General features: G+C 36.9%; 1 protein-coding gene across 2 annotated transcripts in view; it reads left to right on the forward strand.

Annotated features, from left to right (window-relative positions):
• DNAAF11 (dynein axonemal assembly factor 11) overlaps positions 1-18,498 on the forward strand; it is a 58,006-nt gene that overhangs the window by 2,456 nt on the left and 37,052 nt on the right. Inside the window, exons 2-5 of one of the 2 annotated variants that reach the window (XM_069465964.1) lie at positions 2,517-2,746; positions 8,689-8,880; positions 11,473-11,550; positions 16,294-16,359. In XM_069465964.1, coding sequence (XP_069322065.1) covers positions 2,517-2,746; positions 8,689-8,880; positions 11,473-11,550; positions 16,294-16,359 — 566 coding nt within the window. The remainder of the gene's footprint in view (positions 1-2,516; positions 2,747-8,688; positions 8,881-11,472; positions 11,551-16,293; positions 16,360-18,498) is intronic. The other variant, XM_069465966.1, reaches the window with a different exon arrangement.

Consider the following 18,498-nt stretch of genomic DNA (forward strand, 5'->3'; position numbering starts at 1 on the left):
CTATGCTTAAAACTTAATCTCTGTTTATTAGGCCTTCTAAACTCAGATGTGATTTTGACTTGAAGGAAATGAGGGCCAATTTCAAACACTACCTACAGAAGTCATCAAATAAATTGAGGTCCCTGCAATTGATGCAGAGGTACAGTCCCAAATTTGTCATCAGTTACCAATATGAGGTCTTTTGGCTCATGTCAGTAAGGTGGCAGAGTTGTCCTAGTCTTTTAGAAACAGTAGGTCTAATTAAGTCAATATTTACTTAAACCAAGTATAAAGATAGATATAAATTAAATCAATCAATCAATCAAAAATGCACTCCAAATACGAAGAAGAGAGTATCACCTTGCTTTCCAATGTTTATCAAAATTCTAGTTGAAGGAGGGAGGAGAGGATGGGTATGTTCACACCTAATGGGTGCAGTGCACACCATCTGGGGGATGGACACACTTGAAGCTCTGACTCAGGTTGGGGCAAAGGCAATATATGTAACCTAAACATTTGTACCCCCATAATATGCTGAAATAAAAAAAATTCCAATTGAAAGAAATTATATTTATCCAAAATTTTCTAAATTATTATAATTATGTATAGTTATATGTTTATATATTAACATACATACATTTATATTAAAATATATAGTAACATAAAATACTATATTTTATACACTATTGTTTTATATGGTATTATTTATATATGAATATATGTATGTCAATATTTATTCATATATTTATATGTTTCTTACATATATATTTACTATATAGATTTATTATATATGCTTATTATAATAAATAAATTTTATTTATTCAGAATTTTCCAAATGGATTAGATAGATACCAACGCTATATTAAACTATGTTAATCTAAGTGTATGGACCACAATTAATTATCACCTTAGTAATTTATTGAATAACTTAGTAATTACTTAGTTAATTCATTCATTAAGGTTAGTACTTAGTAATTTATTGGATTACATAAACCTATTTATTGAACTAGGTTTATTGAATTGGATTTTATCATTATGGCCTCATCTTTCTTTGAAGGATACTATAAGAAACAGCCGTACAAAGGCTTTTACTGTATGGACATATTTCTACAGAAATAATGCATGACATCTCTCAAGATCTCCATTATTAAATTCTGCTTTAGAAATGTGTTGTAGAGCTAAATATTAGAGGAAAGCTGGAAACTAGCATATTTTTCCATTAAAGACCATGAAAATTGTATAACTGATTATGTGTTTCTATTTGGCTTTGGCTACCAGGAAGCTTAGAGCCAAATCTGCAGCCTATCTGTAGCAGCCCTATAGGAGTGCTTGTGACCAAAACATACTTGGATTTTTTTTTCTAAACCTCCACACTATAATTTTGATTCATAACTGGTCCTGATAGTTTTTAAATTTATATTTTACTAAAGCTTTGCATTTTTCCCTTTTATGTTTCCTACTGCTGCTATAGCACATTAACACAAACTTAGTAGCTTAAACCAGTACAAATTTATTATTTTACAGTTCTGGAGGTCAGAAGTCTGAAATGGTCTCACTGGACTAAAATCGAGGTGTTGGCAAGGCTATTCCTTCTGGAGGCTCTAGGGGAGAGTCCCTTTCCTTACCTCTTTCAGTTTCTAGAGGGCGCCTGCATTTCTGGGCTCACCGCCTCTTCATCCTCAAAGCCAGCGGAGTAGCATCTCCACATCTCTTCACAGCTCTGACCCTGACACTTCTGCCTGCCTCTTTCACTTACAAGGACCTCTGTGATTGTTACGAGGATTACCCTGATCATCCAAGATGCTTACGTTAATCACATCTGTAAAGTCCCCTTTGCCATGTAAGGTAACATTCATGGAGATTAGAACACGGACATTCTTAAAGAACCATTATCTGCCAACCACACCTTTATAAATACCTCACCATGTTTTGTAGAACGAGGGTGGGGAGATAAATAGGTATCTTTAAACTGTTAGCTTTGCCAATGCAGATTTCAGCTGAAGTTTTTATTTTAATATTTTACTCTGGAAAATCTTTATGAAAATATCAGATCTGAATAGTGCTATTACAATTAATAACATTTTCTGTTCATCTTGTTGTCTAGGATGGAACATGGACTCATTTGTATTAGAGCCCGATTATGTGTAATATTCAAGGCTCTTTTTTATAGAGAGCATTTGGGAAGTGTCATTGTTATACTTTGGAGCTATAATTTGACCTAAGTATTGAAATTCTTGATATAGTGAGCAGTTATAAATTAACATAAAATATTTTGAGTGCTTGTCATTATTGGTTTTGATAGAAGGCCTACTTGTTATTATTACCAATAAAGATACTTTGTAAAACTTTGTTAGTTGTGAGAAACATACATGGATTTCAATCAATGTTTCTGATATTTCCCATTAATTTCTTTGTTTTAATTCTTTATCACTATGATAATTATTGTTTCTAAGTTTAAAAATTCTAATCAAAATCAACCTGGGGCTGATCCACACTGCTACTTTTGAACAATGATACCATATTGTTTTTTATTTCAGTGGTTGGATGGTAAAGAAATAGAGCGCTCAGAAAGGATTCAGGCGTTGCAGAACTATCCAGTAATTGAACAACAAGTCAGAGAGCAGGAAAATGCTTACTGCCTCAAACGAGCCAAAGACAAAGAAGAGGCTCAGAGGAAACTTCAAGAAGAGCACGAAGATGAAGACAAGAGGAAGAGAAGTAACCCAGGCTTTGACGGACGTTGGTACACAGACATCAATGCTACGCTGTATGTAAATTATTAAAGTTTACTTTCTAGTTAACTTTTGTTAAAAACAGCAAACTATGTTCTCTTCCTAAGGTGTTCACAGTATTACTTAAATACCAGAAGATTAATTTGTAGAATAAAATATGATGTGAATTTTTGAAGGAAGAATATGAGCAGCCCATTGTGTGTGACATTCTGTGAGGCTTTCTTCCCTTAGAAAAAATGCCTTTACAAACTAGAACTTTAATTTGCATCTTAAATTATTCTCAGAGAAATCTCTATAAAAGATATCCAGGAAAGATGAATTAACAGGTGTACATTGATTTACTAAGTAGGAATATTTTAGAAAAGTTAAATGCAAATCACATTATTATAAATTGAATAATTCTAATTGTATCATAAAACATTTTATTTTGTAAATTATGTGCTGAATACATTTTTAATGTGATTAATAGCTCTCTAATTGGGCTTTGTTACAAACCTGAATTTTTCATGCTTGTTTATTTATTTATATATAGTGAATTGCAACTGTAGTCAATTGACTTGATTCCATACAGTGAAAGCTTTAAATATTTAGATAACAGAATCTCATAAACTTGAGAAAATATAATTATTGAATATTTCAGACATACATAAATGTTTAAAAATAGTTAAATAGACAGCTATAGTCCCACCACCCAGATTTAATAAATGACAATAGTTTGTATGTTTGCTTTGGATATATATATATTTTTTTTTGAGACAGTCTCACTCTCTTGCTTGGGCTAGAGTGCCGTGGCGTTAGCTTAGCTCACAGCAACCTCAAACTCCTGGGCTCCAGCGATCCTCCTGCCTCAGCCTCCCGGGTAGCTGGGACTACAGGCATGCGCCACCATGCCTGGCTAATTTTTTCTGTATATTTTTAGTTGTCTGGCTAATTTCTTTCTATTTTTAGTAGAGACGGGGTTTTGCTCTTGCTCAGGCTGGTCTCAAACTCCTGAGCTCAAGTGATCCTCTCACCTCGGCCTCCCAGAATGCTAGGATTACAGGCGTGAGCCACTGCGCCAAGCCTGGATATTTTTTAAAATAACAAATAAAACAAGGCCAGGTGTGGTGGCTCACATCTGTAATCCTAGCACTCTGGGAGGCCAAGGCGGGAGGATCGCTTGAGCTCAGGAGTTCAGAGCTCAACCCAGAGCAAGAGCGAGACTCCATCTCCACAAAAAATAGAAAAAAAAAAAATAGCCAGGTAATTAAAAATAGAAAAAACTAGCTGGGTATGGTGGCACATATCTGTAGTCTCAGCTGCTTGGGAGGCTGAGGCAGAAGGATTGCTTGAATCTAGGAGTTTGAGGTTGCTGTGAGTTAGGCACCATAGTACTCTATCCAGGGAGACAGAGTGAAACTGTCAAAACAAACAAAGAAAGAAGGAAAGGAAGAAGGGAAGGAAAAGGAGGGAGGGAGGAAGGAAGGAAGCAAGCAAGAAAGAAAACAGCATCAAGATAATACAAGCCCCTGTATACTTCCCCTTCATCCCATTGCTTGCTTCATCCCTCCTGGTGCCTGCCTAGAACTGGTGCATATTTGGTATATGTCAATCCCATCCATATGTTTAATACCTTTACTTCATAATTATGCCTCCTTAAACAAAAGTAGTCTGTGTGTGTGTGTTTAGCATGAATGATTACTTTTCATTCACCATTATGTTTTTGAGATTTATGCATATGAAGACATGTAAAACTAACTCATTCATCTTAACTATGGAATAACATTCTATTGGATGAATAAATTACAATTTAACCCAGAAGTAATATTCGAAATATTTAACAGTGATTCATTGGCCCTGACCAATAGAATGTGCACTAGCTCTGACAACATGGGTGGCCCTGACAGGGGGTGCCAGCTGATCGGTCCTGGTACAGCCATCCCTCTTTGGATGGCCGTTTACATTGTTTTCTCTATTTTATTTTCTCAAACAATGTTGCACTGTCTTCTTCAGGTATGGAAGTTTCTCTAGGGTATTTGACAGTGACATTGCTATATCATCCATATCATGTCTTTTCAACTTTATATGTATTGCCAAATTGTTTTCTAAAGTAGTTGTATTAATTTATACTCATGTATCAACAACATAGGAGATTTCTCAGTCTTTGGTAATAACACTAGATAATATGATACTTTAAAATATTGGCCAATCAAGTTTGGTGTTAAGTAGCATCTAATTTTTTAATTTCATTTGCATTTCTGTAATTACTAGTGAGTTTGGATATCTTAAATATCTTCTTATATGCTTATTTGTTATTCAGATTTTCCTCTATTCAGGTCCTTTGCTTATTACAAATAAATTATAAGTTTTTTCTTACTGCTTTATAGTTCTTTTATATTCTGTGGAATTTTTATTGAAATTGCATTTAATTTATATGTTAATTGGGGGAAAGTTGACATCTTTGTGACATTGATTCTTTCCTTTCTGAACTTTGGAAGAGCTCTATTTATTTAGATCTTCTTCTGAGTCCTTCAATAAGGTTGTTAATTTTCCCTGTAAAGGTCTTTTACCATCTTTCCTTAGATTTATTTCTAAGTATCTTGTAGAATAGGATTTTAAAAATAGATATGTAATTGATTTTTGCTGATAAAGAGATGAATGATTTCTGTATACTGATATTGTATAATATTAATCTTGCCAACCTTTATAAAAGGTGCAACAGTCTGTAGATTATCTTGTGTTTTTTATTTGGAAAAACACATTGTGTGTAAGAAGCAACTTTAAAAAAATGTTTCCAATTATTTTGCCTCCTCTTTATTTTCTTTATGTGCCTACAAAGGACTACAGTATAGGGTAGGATAGCAGCAGTAAGAATAGGTATCTGTATCTTGTTCCTGACCTTAAAGAGAATGTTTTCTATTTCTCATCATTAAGTATAATGCTTGCTATGGGTTTTCTGGTAACGTTAAGTAATATTCCTTCTACTCTCAATTGTTGAAGAGTTTTAATCATCACAGATATTGGATTTTTATTAAATGCTTTCCCTGACTCTATTGAGATAATTGTATTTTCTTGTTAATGTGTTAAATCACATTAATAGATTTTCTAATATTAAACCACATCTTTGAATTTCTAGAATAAACCTACTTTGTCTATGATATATTTATTAATGCATTGCTAATTCATTTTGCTAATATTTTATGTTTAATATTTGAACCTATGCTCATAAGTGAGTTTATGCTATAATATCCTTTTCTCATTATATTTTTTTCCTGGTGTTTTGAATCAAGGTTATGATAGGCACACATAATGTATTGAGGATCATTTGTTGTTCTTGGTTTATAAAAGTTTAAAATGATCTGTTCCTTGTATTTTAGTAGAGCTTATAGTTAGGTTTCTTGTGGGTGCCAACTTGCCTCCCCCACAGGACTGGCTGGTCCTTCAGCCTTCACCACTATCGCCCCATATAGCCTATATGAACAGAAACCTAGACATTCTCGAGGAGAGTCACTGAAATAGTGAATCATTGACTTAGTTGGGGAGGAGTAGGTGGATATTCCCCTTTTGAGGATGCAAGAAGAAACACTATAGAGATTCGGAAGCTGCAAGAAAGAGAAGAGAGAGAAGCATCTTACCTCTTGCCTAGGTAGAATCTGCCTCCAGCCTGGAGAATTGAAAAGATAGGAAGTAGCCTGGAACAGCCTGAAGCAGAAGAGGGCATAAATGGAAATAACTCATACTTCAAGCGTTTTGCATGGCAAGGATTTGTGAATATCCCGTAGGCCAAGTACATATGGTAGAAGGAGCTGGGCTTGAGCTGTCTTGAAGGGATGCTGCCCAAGGGTGTGGCAGCAGTAAGAGGCTGTGGGGTGGATCACTAGTGGGCAAAAGCTGAGGAGTTATCACAAAAGGACCAGCCAGGAAATATATTGACCACCTCCACAGGGAGTGATACTCTCAGAGGGCTCCTGCAGTATCTCTAAGAATGACAAAGGTGCTCACAAGATGAGAAAGCCAGTATGTGGGCATTGGCCCCAGAGAGGGTAGCAACAGCCAGGTTATAAAAGCAGTGGTCATACAGGAGATGTTCACCTCCTTCTCCCCATCTGTCCTCCCAGGCCCCAAATTCTGAAGGTGGGAGGAATCTGAAGAGGCCCAGAGATATGGGGCAAGGAGTAGAGGAACAATGAAGGGTAGAGTGGGAGTGGAGGGTGTCCCTCTTCCCATGCACAGCCCAATCTTGAGCAGGACAAGGCAGGAGAGGGTTTGGAGAGGGAGAGAATGGCTTCAATTTGGTTGTAAGTGTAAATTGTTATTTAAACTGTAGACCTTTTAATACCTGAAAGTGAGCATTAGCTGAGTTGAAACTGTTCTCAAACGTGACTATAGGGCTATGGGACCTACTTGCTCATGGGTAGAAAGAGAGTTACAGAGAGCAGATTTGAAGGTAGTGGTTGAAGAGAAATTTTTTTGTTCATGTGCTAATGAGCACCTATTCCATCATCCAGCTATTAATGCATGTATTTATATGCATTTTGCCTTTGGAGACTTATGTTATTTAGTTGATATTTCTGATAGTTTTTTGTAAGTACTGTTATTTTATGTTTATTATTATTATTTTAGATTGCAAAAGGTCAAAGTGAACCAATTAGTCACTTTCCAGGAAGAAAATCATTTAAATGAGAATGGAACCAATTGTTTTAGCGGCAATTAGCTAGAATATTATAGATCCCCTTTATAGATTGTTGTGTCAGTACCATAAAGAATTATAGCTATATGGCAAAGCATTTATTTTCAGTAATTTACATTGTTTTGCTTATTAAAATATCTAGTTGCATTTTCTATGTAAAGAATCTAAGCAGAATTTTACTCTATATTCTGTTTATACTATTTAAATTTCATATTCTAGTATTTTTGGTCCATCTCTTCAAAAAACATCTTATTTTAAGATTGACTGGATGAGCCTCTCTTCAACAAAACCAAACATTTATTGGATACTTACTATATGCTCTACTTGGTACTAAAGGCTTTATATAATTTTTTCATTTCATGTCATTTTCTAAAAATGTGTATTCTAAGGAGAGGTGAGGAGAGAGACACTATACCCAATGTTTATTGTTTGAATGATGTCGTTTTCTTTCCACTAGAATAGAATCTCCTGAAAGTAATATTGTGGTGTGTCTTGATCAGGATTGTATCTCTGGTGCCTGGCACACAGAAGATGCTCAATAAATATTTCTTAAATCCATGTTGAACACATCTTGAATATCTCATATAATACCCATTTGATGACATTTAGAGACATCATTTAATTCTCTGACAGTCCACAAAACATGAATGAAAGAAAACAGAACTGTTACAATATAAAGCTACATAATCAGAAGTTGTCCATAGAAAGCTATGTAGTCTAAGTTATCCATGAAAAATAAAGCAGGCAGAGGCCACACCATGGAAGTTCTCATATGTTGCACAAGAGAATTTTGGAGGTAGATCATTAAAGAACCTCAAAATAATATGATCCAATTTTCCTGTGAGAAAGATCCCTCTAGGAGCAGTGTGGAGAGTGGAATTGATGGGTATGAGATTGGAGGTGGGGTGATGGCTAAGTCCCAGGGGGAGACTTGTCTGTTCATCAGAACTTCCTGCAAAATGTTGTAAGACAGATTCCCAGGCCCCACCCCACACCTATTGAACTGACTCTCTGATGGGAGCCCAGGAATCTGTACTTTTTATACGACTCCCCAGATGACTCATACCAGCCAGGTCTATGAGCCCTGGAATCACCTGATTACCACGGTCTTTCTGATGATAGAGGATGAGGGCCTGCCCAAGTGCTGCGGCAGCAATGTCCTCCAGCATGGCTCCGATAGACTGTCTTTCAGAGTCACTTTCTCACTGAAAGGTAAAAAGACAAACATAAGAAAAGCATATAAGATATTAAGGATGAAACTCATATATCCATTTTTGGTCTTATGTGCTTTCTATTTGTTTTTCCTAGTCCGTCTTCTTTAGAGAGCAAGGATCACCTCCAGGCACCAGAAATACAAGAAGAGGAACACAACAAAAAGAAATTAGATGAAAATGACGACGACCTGGAATTCTGGAATAAGCCCTCTTTGTTTACTCCTGAATCTAGATTGGAAACTCTTAGACATACAGAAAAGCAAAGAAAAAAACAAGAAAAATTAAGGTATTCCATTTTTTCCTAGGAGAATGAGGCAATACTCTCTTATGGACTATATTTTCATGATGGCACGTTATTTCACCCATCATCTGTGTTAAACCTTTGTTAGCCACCATGTATAGATTTTGCTTTTTCTAAGTACAGCTTTTTATTGACTTGTATCAGCTAACATTCATTAACATCAAAGGACCTTCTTTAGAACATTATGAATTATGACATTTTAGGTAGGGTTTTGTTTGTATGCATTTAGCTGTTTAACCACCTTAAATATGTCTAACAATAGTGTGGCCTAGGTTAGAAACACTAGTTATCATGTTACAAAGAAATCTAAGGTCATTTTGTGGGATGAATGAGCTCCTTTGAGTCTTTTCTATTAATTTGCAAAATGAAGAATTAGAAATTAGTTTCATTAGGCATTTTATTTTCCTAATGCAACTCTCTTGGACATTTAACAGTACAATTTCACTTTCGAATTATTTAGATGTAATTTGATGATTTGTTAGAAGCTAAGATGCTTAAGCTATTATTTTCAGGGTAGCTTTTTCAAAGATAGGCTCTATGTCATTTCATTTCATGTCATTGCTTAAGTCTAGTACGTAAAATGTATCACTTATGGGAATACTTATTATTCATGAGCTTGAAAATGTGATCAATTAGGTCTGAAATACAATAATCTGCATGGCAATGATTCAAGTGAAACACAATATCTCTCCCTGTGATTATCAACTAAAAGCAAGAAACTAGAAGAGTAGAAAAACTATTTGAAATCTCTGCTGCTTTCTAAAATTTTCTTTATTAATTAGAAAGATAGGAAGATAAAACAATAAAAAATCAAATTTTATCTAAAATACTTTTCATAAAATGTGGTTATTTTATACACTGAGAGGCCATATAGTGCTTTGAGAAAAGCATCGAATAGCATCAGAAACTACATGTTCATGTCTTGACTCTGCTGCTACTCTCTATGTGATATTGGCAAGTACCTAACTTTCCCTCAGCTGTTTTCTCATCTGTTAAACAGGGATTATCATACCTGTTTTACCTCCCCCATCCTATTGTTAAGAAGGTTAGATGAGCCAATAAATGTAAAAGTGCTTTGCAGACTCAAGAGCCCTTTGAAATGGAAATTCTACGTATTTATAGAATATGTAATATTTCTAACATATATACCCATACATACACATATATACATGTTATATATATATGTATATATGAATAATATATAATGTATAATGTACTGAGCCTGAAATCAAGAAAAAAAAAATTTTTTTTCCTCTGACACCTGTGAACATGAGGCTTAATTAGATGGAAGTCTAAGTTACTGTTTTTTGTGTTATAGTCTGCCCAAACCAATGGGTTTCTGAGATGTTTACCTCTTTGATTGGACAGCTGTTTTCATTAACTGGGAGAAAGTGGGGATAAGATCAATTTGATCCTAACTCTGCTCTTATCTGCATTGAGTAGATTGAAGCCAAGTAGTTCTAGATGCCCCTTAATGGTCCTGGGTCACTGAAATATTTATTTAATTGAATCTGGACACCCAATTTAAGATGTAGAAGAATATTTATGATTTTTTAAAAAAGAAAGTTAACTGATACAAAATCTATATTAAAAGTACAATAGAAATCCAAGGCAAAGAATTGCCTACAGTTTCATCATCTGAACAAGCTTGTCCACCTGGTTGTCTATATTTTTTCCGTATAGGCCTATTTAAGTTTTTATATATTTTCAGTAATGTTTTAAATAGAATTTACACACTGAATTTTTATTTCACATTATTTCGTAAATCTCTGCTTTGCTCCCTTTCTTTTCCTCCCATCCGGCCCTTCAATGTAATGAGTGTTAACAGGCACCCACCACATGTTTTTTTACCCTTTACAATTATATAAATTATCTCTGCAAATGTAGGACTTGGGGTCCTTTTTTAAAACAAAAATGGACTTATATTTTATATATTTGTTCTCACTAAATACATCATTAACCTTTTCTAGATCAGTAGGTAAAAAGCAAACACATTTTTAATAGCTACAAAATATTTCATAGTGTGAATAAACCTCAGTTGATCCAATCATCCCTCCATTGATGGGCATTAACAACAGTTCCACTACAAACAATGCTGTGAGAAAGATCCTTTTATATAGATCCTTATGCACTGGTATTTTTATTTCTATTGAATAGATTCCACTTGGTATTTTAAAAATTGTAATTTTAACTAAAGCAGAAGCTCAATACACAAATGGAGAATTGACAGTTATCTGAGTAAATCATGCATAAAATAGACTTATTTAAATATTCGTGGCTAGTTCATGAAAAGGAGTTTTTCTTCCCCCATTCAAATCATCTGGCAAATTGTCTTGGTTGCATTTTTGCTTTATAGATACAGATATAACCATATAAAAAAATCTGGCTTAATTATTAATTACCAGCATAGAATTAAAGGAATGGGCTTCATAACAATGAATTGTTGATGTATTCACAAAAGTCTGATTGATATTTCTTAAACTGTTGCACAAAAATATATTAATTACTTTTATATTCTCTTTGCTTATTTTTCCCTCCCCCTGCTGCCCCTTGTTCTCACCCACCCCCAATCTTAAGTGAAAGAAAGAAGAAAGTGAAGCCACCTAGAATTTTGATCACAGAAGATGGGAAAGCCCTGAATGTAAATGAGCCCAAGTATGTGAGACCAAATAGAGACTTACAGAAGCAAAATTCATGGTATTGGTCAATTGTTGTTTCAGTTCCAGGTTTGCTCCACAAAGAATATACTGACTGCTCTTAAATTTGATGAGTCTAATAATGTCATTTTGTGCATATTTAAAAGCAAAACATCTATTATGTTTTCAAGTGCATAATTTTCTTGGCATCCAGAAAATGATCTTGACATATGGAAATATTATTTATGTAGCTCCTGAAACTTTGGACTATATACAGTTTTATGTCTGAAAATTGCCACTGCATTATTGTGTTTATGAATTTTTAAAACTTTGCCATGAAAGTGTGCTGAGCTGGTTGAGAATACTGAAACATCCCCTACACATCTACTTTATACTCTGGAACATATCTACAAAGCATTCGAGAGCTAAGGAAAGAAATTGATTTAAATACCTCAATGAACTTATGAGAGGAAAAATATTCAAACTGGAAATCCTCAAGTATGGTAATATCTGATCTACCCTTTCTCTCTATCTAATAGTTTAACTAGGAAGCAGACCAGAAAGGCCTTTTGCAGTCAAAATATAGACCAAAAAGTCTATGGACTAAATCTCATTCACATTGTTTTATTACTCAAACCTATTTACTGTCATCATTTCAGTTGCTATGTCATTACCGTGGTAAAGGCACTGTCTTGAATTATTCCCAAGCATTTATTCATCTGCACAGAAATCACGGGTGGTGGGCAGTATTTCTTCTTTATAGGTGCATAACGTGAGCCTGAAAGAGGTGAAGTGAATGCCCAAGGTCACATTGCTAATAGGTGATGTGTCTGACTTGCCCATGCTAACCCAGTTCTGGTGATTTCCATGATCAAGTCGATAATCTCACCCTCCGACATACACATACACATACACATATGCCTTCTTTATCCAGCAGACAGGAATGCAGCACCAGACACTAGGCTTGGCTCTGGGGAGACACAACAGTAAATATGACAGGTTTCTGCCCTCATGAAGTTTAAAAATCTAGTGGGAAAACTGTCTCTCTTTAGCCTACAGCAGTGCACAAGGGAGACTGTCAGAGCTCCATGTGCCTCTGCTAAGACCACCCCTTCTCTCACCACACTGACCACCTCACCTGTGCCTAACACCACTTCCACTTTGGGAGATTCTTTGAAGAACTGACTGCCACCACCTCCCCAACTGCCACCTCCTCTGGTCATGCCTCGGCCCTCCTTGTCCTCTAGGTCATCTACCATCATCCAGAATCTTATTCCCATATGGCGCTAATCCAATTCATTCTTGCCCTTTCACTGGACCCCCACCCCTTCCACTGTGCCCTCTGGAGCTTGAGTTGAGCTTGGTCAGCCAACCCTGGATCCTCCTCCTTCCCTTCTCTCACTAACTGAAGCTGAGGACCCACTCCTGCTGCTGCCTGCCTTTCTTCCTCACCACATGCACCGAAGGGCAGTTACATCCCTTGGCTACTTTTAGGCCGTTTCTCCTCTTCCTCTGCTGAAGTACAGGCCATCTAAATACATGACCCCTAGCCCTTCTTCTTGCGGTCCCCTCTGTCATCCTGGTCAGCCCTCAACCCTCTGCTCCTCAGTTCTTTGAAAGTCTTACCCCCAGACCAGTGTCTCTTTCTGCCTCTCCTGCCATTGTCAGCCTTGGTGACTTCATCAAACATGTTGGCAATCCACCCAAAGCCCTGGCCTGTCAGTTCCTCAACCAGCTCACTTCCAACCATCTTTTTCTCCACCTAAGGTCAATCAGCCACACAATTTCATTTTCATTCCTATACTAGCCACCATCAATATCTCTTCCACCTCTGAAATCTTCACCTCAAGTCTCTCACTGAGCACCATCTCCTATGTTTCTGGGGGACTATTTCCACTCCAACAATCACCTGCCCCCATTAAGACCAGGAATTCATTCACGTTCTTCATGTTCTCACTTACTTTCACCCTGCTTTGGTTTTATGGTTCATCATGGAAATCAGTCCTTGGCAAACATCTTCAACTCTCTTGTCCTTTTCCCCTTCCATCATAAAATCCCAACTCTATTTAAATCTAGCACACTACCCACTCCTGGGCTGGCCTTCCCGCATGGCTGGAGGAAACTTTACCTCTACTCGCTGGTTGTACTGTAAGTTAGTGACCACAGATCTCAAATGGACTCTGGCAATCTTCCTGTATTTTCCTGGGCAGTCCCTTCTCCCACTCTCCTGTAGGCTGCTGTCATACCTTTTCCTCTTTCCTTACCTCCACCACCCCTGACTGTTCCACAGTTGTAACTGAGGACCTTGTTTTTTATTTCATTGAGAAAACAGAAGCAATCAGGAGTTTTCCTTTTCCTCCCAACAGCAATTAACCACCATATCTGGGTATGACCCAAGTACACTCTTCTCTTCTGCTGCTCTGGGTGAACTTCCTATGAGAAGTCAGTCTTTGCTGGCATCGCAATCCTATTCCTTCTCCTAACAAGGACTTGGCTTCTCAGTTATCCCTGGTTTTCTTCATCAGTTCTCTTCACTCTGCTGGATTAATCTCACCTGCATACAAACAAACTATAATAACCTCCATCTTAAAAGAAATAAAAACAACAACCTCCCTTCCCTGGTTTCCCTTCCAACCTCAGCTCTATTTCCCTGCCCCCACTTAATAGCCAAAATTCTTAATGGAGTTGTCTGAACTTGGTTTCCAATTTCATACTTCACACTCCTTCTTGAAACCACTTCTGTGCATTCCATCATCCTGAAACTTATTTAGTCACATTATTTCTATATTCATTGTTCAAATCTCGGTCCCTGTTTTACTTGACTTGGCAGATTTGGATCACATTGATCATTACCTTCCTCCTTAAAGCAATGTCTTTCTTTTGCTTCTGATTTTTCTTCTACCTTACTGGCTGCTCATCTTTTTATACTTCGTTCGATCCTTTTTTTCTCCTGAGTACTCTAGAGCAAACTCCTCAGCTGTCTTCTCTTTTCACACTCACTCTTCAGGGATCTCACTGAGTCCCATGGCTTTAAACACTATCTTTACATTGTTCACAACTGGATCCAACCTCTTCCCTGAGCTCAAGGCTTGTCTATTCAATTAGCTATTTGACATCACTGTGTGGATATAAAATAGTTACTGCAAACTTATCATGACTAAAACAGAACTCCTGATTTATTTCCCACTCTCCCCCATAGCATGCAGTATCTCAGTGTTCTTCATCTCAGTAACAAGTTATCTGCTCATTTGTTAAGACCAAAACCCTTGGATTCATTCTTGATTCTTCTCTCAATCATTTTATCGGTGAGCCCTATGAACTCCTCCTTCAACAGTACCAAAATCCAGCTGCTTTTCATTAACTCCATCACCACCACCTGAGAGCTAGCCACCACTACCTCTTGCCTGGACAGTTGCAACAGCTTGTGAATTAGCCCCCATGGTTCATCTTTTGGCCTCCTGCAATCTGTTTTACTCAGCTGTATAAAGATAAAGGAAGGAAAGAAAGGATACACACACCCTTTTTTAAGGAAAATTCCTGGAACGTGCCATTACAACACTTTCCCTCACATGACCTCACCTAGCTGCAAGGGAGGCTGAAAAATGTAGCATTTATTCTACATAACCATGTACCTAGTCAAAATCATTGTTCCTATCACTATGGATAAAGGAGGAGCAGATAGTGGGCAATGAATAGCAGTCTTTGCCATAGAAAACCCCTCTGATGTTACCTTTCAAGTGATATACAAAGGAAGAATTCAAGTTGGCTGGCTGGAGAATTGGGAAATAAGCAATAAAGGCAGAGGGGACAGCACATAAAAAGGTTCCTGAGATGAGATTTAAAAATGCACAGGTCATTTGAGACACTGAAAAAGTCCCAGATGGCTGGATTATTGGGAGCATTGAGATAATGCCTGCCACAAGCAGACATACTGCTGACAAGTCAATCTATCACTGACTTTACATTTTTCCAAACAATTTAGATTATATTCTTTAATATTCTTGGGTTATACATTTTGTGTTAATAAAATAATATAATAAGTGAAATGCTCAAATAAAATTGACCAGGTAATTCTGAGTAGTATGTTGCTAGTATGTTGCTAGTATGGAAGGTAGACCTAGGACTCAGCTTCAGGGTACAGTTGAAAGACTTAGGACCTTGAAATCCTGCCTATCCAGCCTCATACAGCCTCTTCCCCAGCTATGCCAACCTCTTTGAACTTCCACTTCTTCATCTATAAAACAGACACAATGGGCAGTGTCTTAGCCTTTCCCAGGGTGATGGAAAGGTCCACAATGAAAGAAGAAGAACCAAGATGGCAAAAACAAGGAAGGAAGACAGGATTGTTTAAAACTTACAGAATAGAATCCTGGGTAAAGCAGAAGCAAATACAACCTTTAGCTCTCTGTAAATAATTCCAGTGTTTTATTAATAGTTTGCTTCTAGCAAACCTACATGAAATGAAAAAGAAAACTTTAGCCACCAGATGTCTCTATCTCTGCACCAAAGCTAATTTTTTGCATGTAATTTACCTCAAGATTCTCACATTTAAATAATATAAACATAAATATTTTATTAACATGTTATAGATTTCTTTTAAAAATTTTAAATTAACATAGAAATTTTATTGTTCAACTACCAAAATAAGTTTGTCCCTGGAGATTATTATATAATTATTATCAAATTTACTTTTGATTATGTGATGGGGTTATAACTACAGTATTCTAAGAACATCTTTTTTTCCCCAATGTATTATTCCTAGACTTGAATTCTCTTTGAAAGATGATGAAAAACGTAACCAGATCATACTGGACCTTGCTGTCTACAGGTAAAGACATTTTATTATGTATTTATTTAATGGCATTTCTGTCTGTTTTCATTCTCAATCTTTTGAGTTCTGAAACATTTTGAAATGGAATTAGGTTTGCTATGTAGTTAAATGAAGAAGTTTATTTTTTAAGACAGAGAACTTACTGTAATTTTTAAAACATGAAAATTGTATGGCTATGAACTCTGGAATAGCTAAGGCAGAGTTTAGATAATTCTCAGAGCCATGCTATTTTCTAATGCTGGTACCACATAATGCCCCCCTCTGTTCTTTGCCCTTAAACTCCTTTGTTTTCCCAGTATGCTTTGGTGTACTAATAAGCATCATGTGGGCAGCTCCCCTGCCCCAGTCCCATCTTAGAGACCTTGGGGTACACCTAGCAGCTGCTTTGTCACCAGCAGACGCCTCTTCCTGGCTGCTCTCTCACATCATCTTTATTCTAGTGGGGAGGAGGGGGAGTGGCAAAGGCATCCTGCTTACTCCTCAGCACCACAGCCAGACTATTGTCCCACTCTTCTCCCTAAAACTCCACAGCTTTAACACTCACACCCTCGGTCTATACCACTTTCTGTCTTTCATTGTGGGAGTCACCTGAAGACACCAGGTCACTCTACCTCATTCCAAGATTTTAGGTTCTAGCTCACTGTCCTGATATCCTTCTGATGTTTTCAGGGTCGACTTGCAACATCTTGGGGACCGCTTGCATGTGCTTCCCTCTGTATTGCTTTTGCCCTAGGTGTCTTTGTGGCTTGCTGCCTGTTGTCCTTCAGGCCACTGTTCAGAAGTCAACTTATTAAAGAAGGCTCTCTACCCCACGGTCAGACATAAAGCAATTCCTACCTCTGCCCCAGAACTTCCTTCTACCTCTCCTTGCTTTTTGGTTTCTCTCTGGCAAAGTATAAATTTACTTGTATTCTTAAAATTTGTGGTCGAGGCAGGAACTTTGTTTTGTTTGTTCTTCCCTCTCTATATCTCCAGCACTTAAAATAGTGCCTGGCACCTGTTAGATGCTCAATCGATACAAGAATGAATGAATGGATGAACGAATGAATACTGACTTGGGAGTATGACATTTTCATGCATGAATTATAATAAAAGCCTTTCTCTTTTTAATGGTTTTTTATGCGCTCTGTATTATTTAATCTATCAGTAACCCTGGGAGGAAGGAGGGGTTGTTTTCCTGTAATTACCCAAGGAGGATAAATTTTCAGAGGATGAGTCTTGTCAAAGGAAACAGTGATTGGAGGAGCTAGAACATAAACCCTCAGGTCTTCATCCAACTTTGCTTTTTTAATTGTAGTAAAATACAGGTAACTTAAAATTCAACATTTCAACTATTTCGAAGTGTACAACTCAGTAGCATTTCTTAAATTCAGGATTGTGCAACCATTATCACTGTCTAGTTCCATAAAATTTTCGTCATCCCAAAAGAAACCCCATGTTCATTAAGCAGTTACTCCCCATTCTCCCTCCTGTGGCAACCATTAATTTGCTTTCTGTCTCTATAGATTTGCCTATTCTGGATATTTCAGATAAATGAACTCATTTAATAGGTGACCTTTGTGTCTGGCTTCTTTCATTTACCGTAATGTCTTCAAGGCTTACTCATATTGTAGCATGTATCAGAATTGCCTTCCTTTCTATGACCAAATAATATTCTGTTGCATGGATACACCAGATTTTATCTATCCATTCACCAATTGATGGGCATTTAAATTGTTTCCACCTTGGCTCTTGTGAATTGGGGCCAGTCCTGCTCTGGTCCCTTCCTCTCTACACCGAGCTGTCTCAGATGACTTGTCTGCCACACCACACCTCAGGTCAATTCCTGCCCACTTGCTGTCAGGTCACTGCCTTTAAAAAGCTTCTAGCTCTTCCACAGCTAACTTCATGTCCTCTGTTCCTCCAGCTCCCCAAGCTCTCCTTTCTGTTGTGTTTTTTTTTTTTAGTTAAACATTCACTGTTTCATCCATTTAAGCCCTTTCCATTTTTAGGCTTTATTTCTGGAGTTTAATGAATGTGTGACCCTTTCAATTTCAGCTCTGTTGGCTGCTTCGTGTTCTGTCCTCAAATGGAAACTTTCCTCATCCCTACAGACACGAATTTTAAGGGGTAGTGATGTTTCTCTTGTCTATATAG

This window comes from Eulemur rufifrons, chromosome 3 (assembly GCF_041146395.1).
Source record: "Eulemur rufifrons isolate Redbay chromosome 3, OSU_ERuf_1, whole genome shotgun sequence".
NCBI classification, from domain to species: domain Eukaryota; kingdom Metazoa; phylum Chordata; class Mammalia; order Primates; family Lemuridae; genus Eulemur; species Eulemur rufifrons.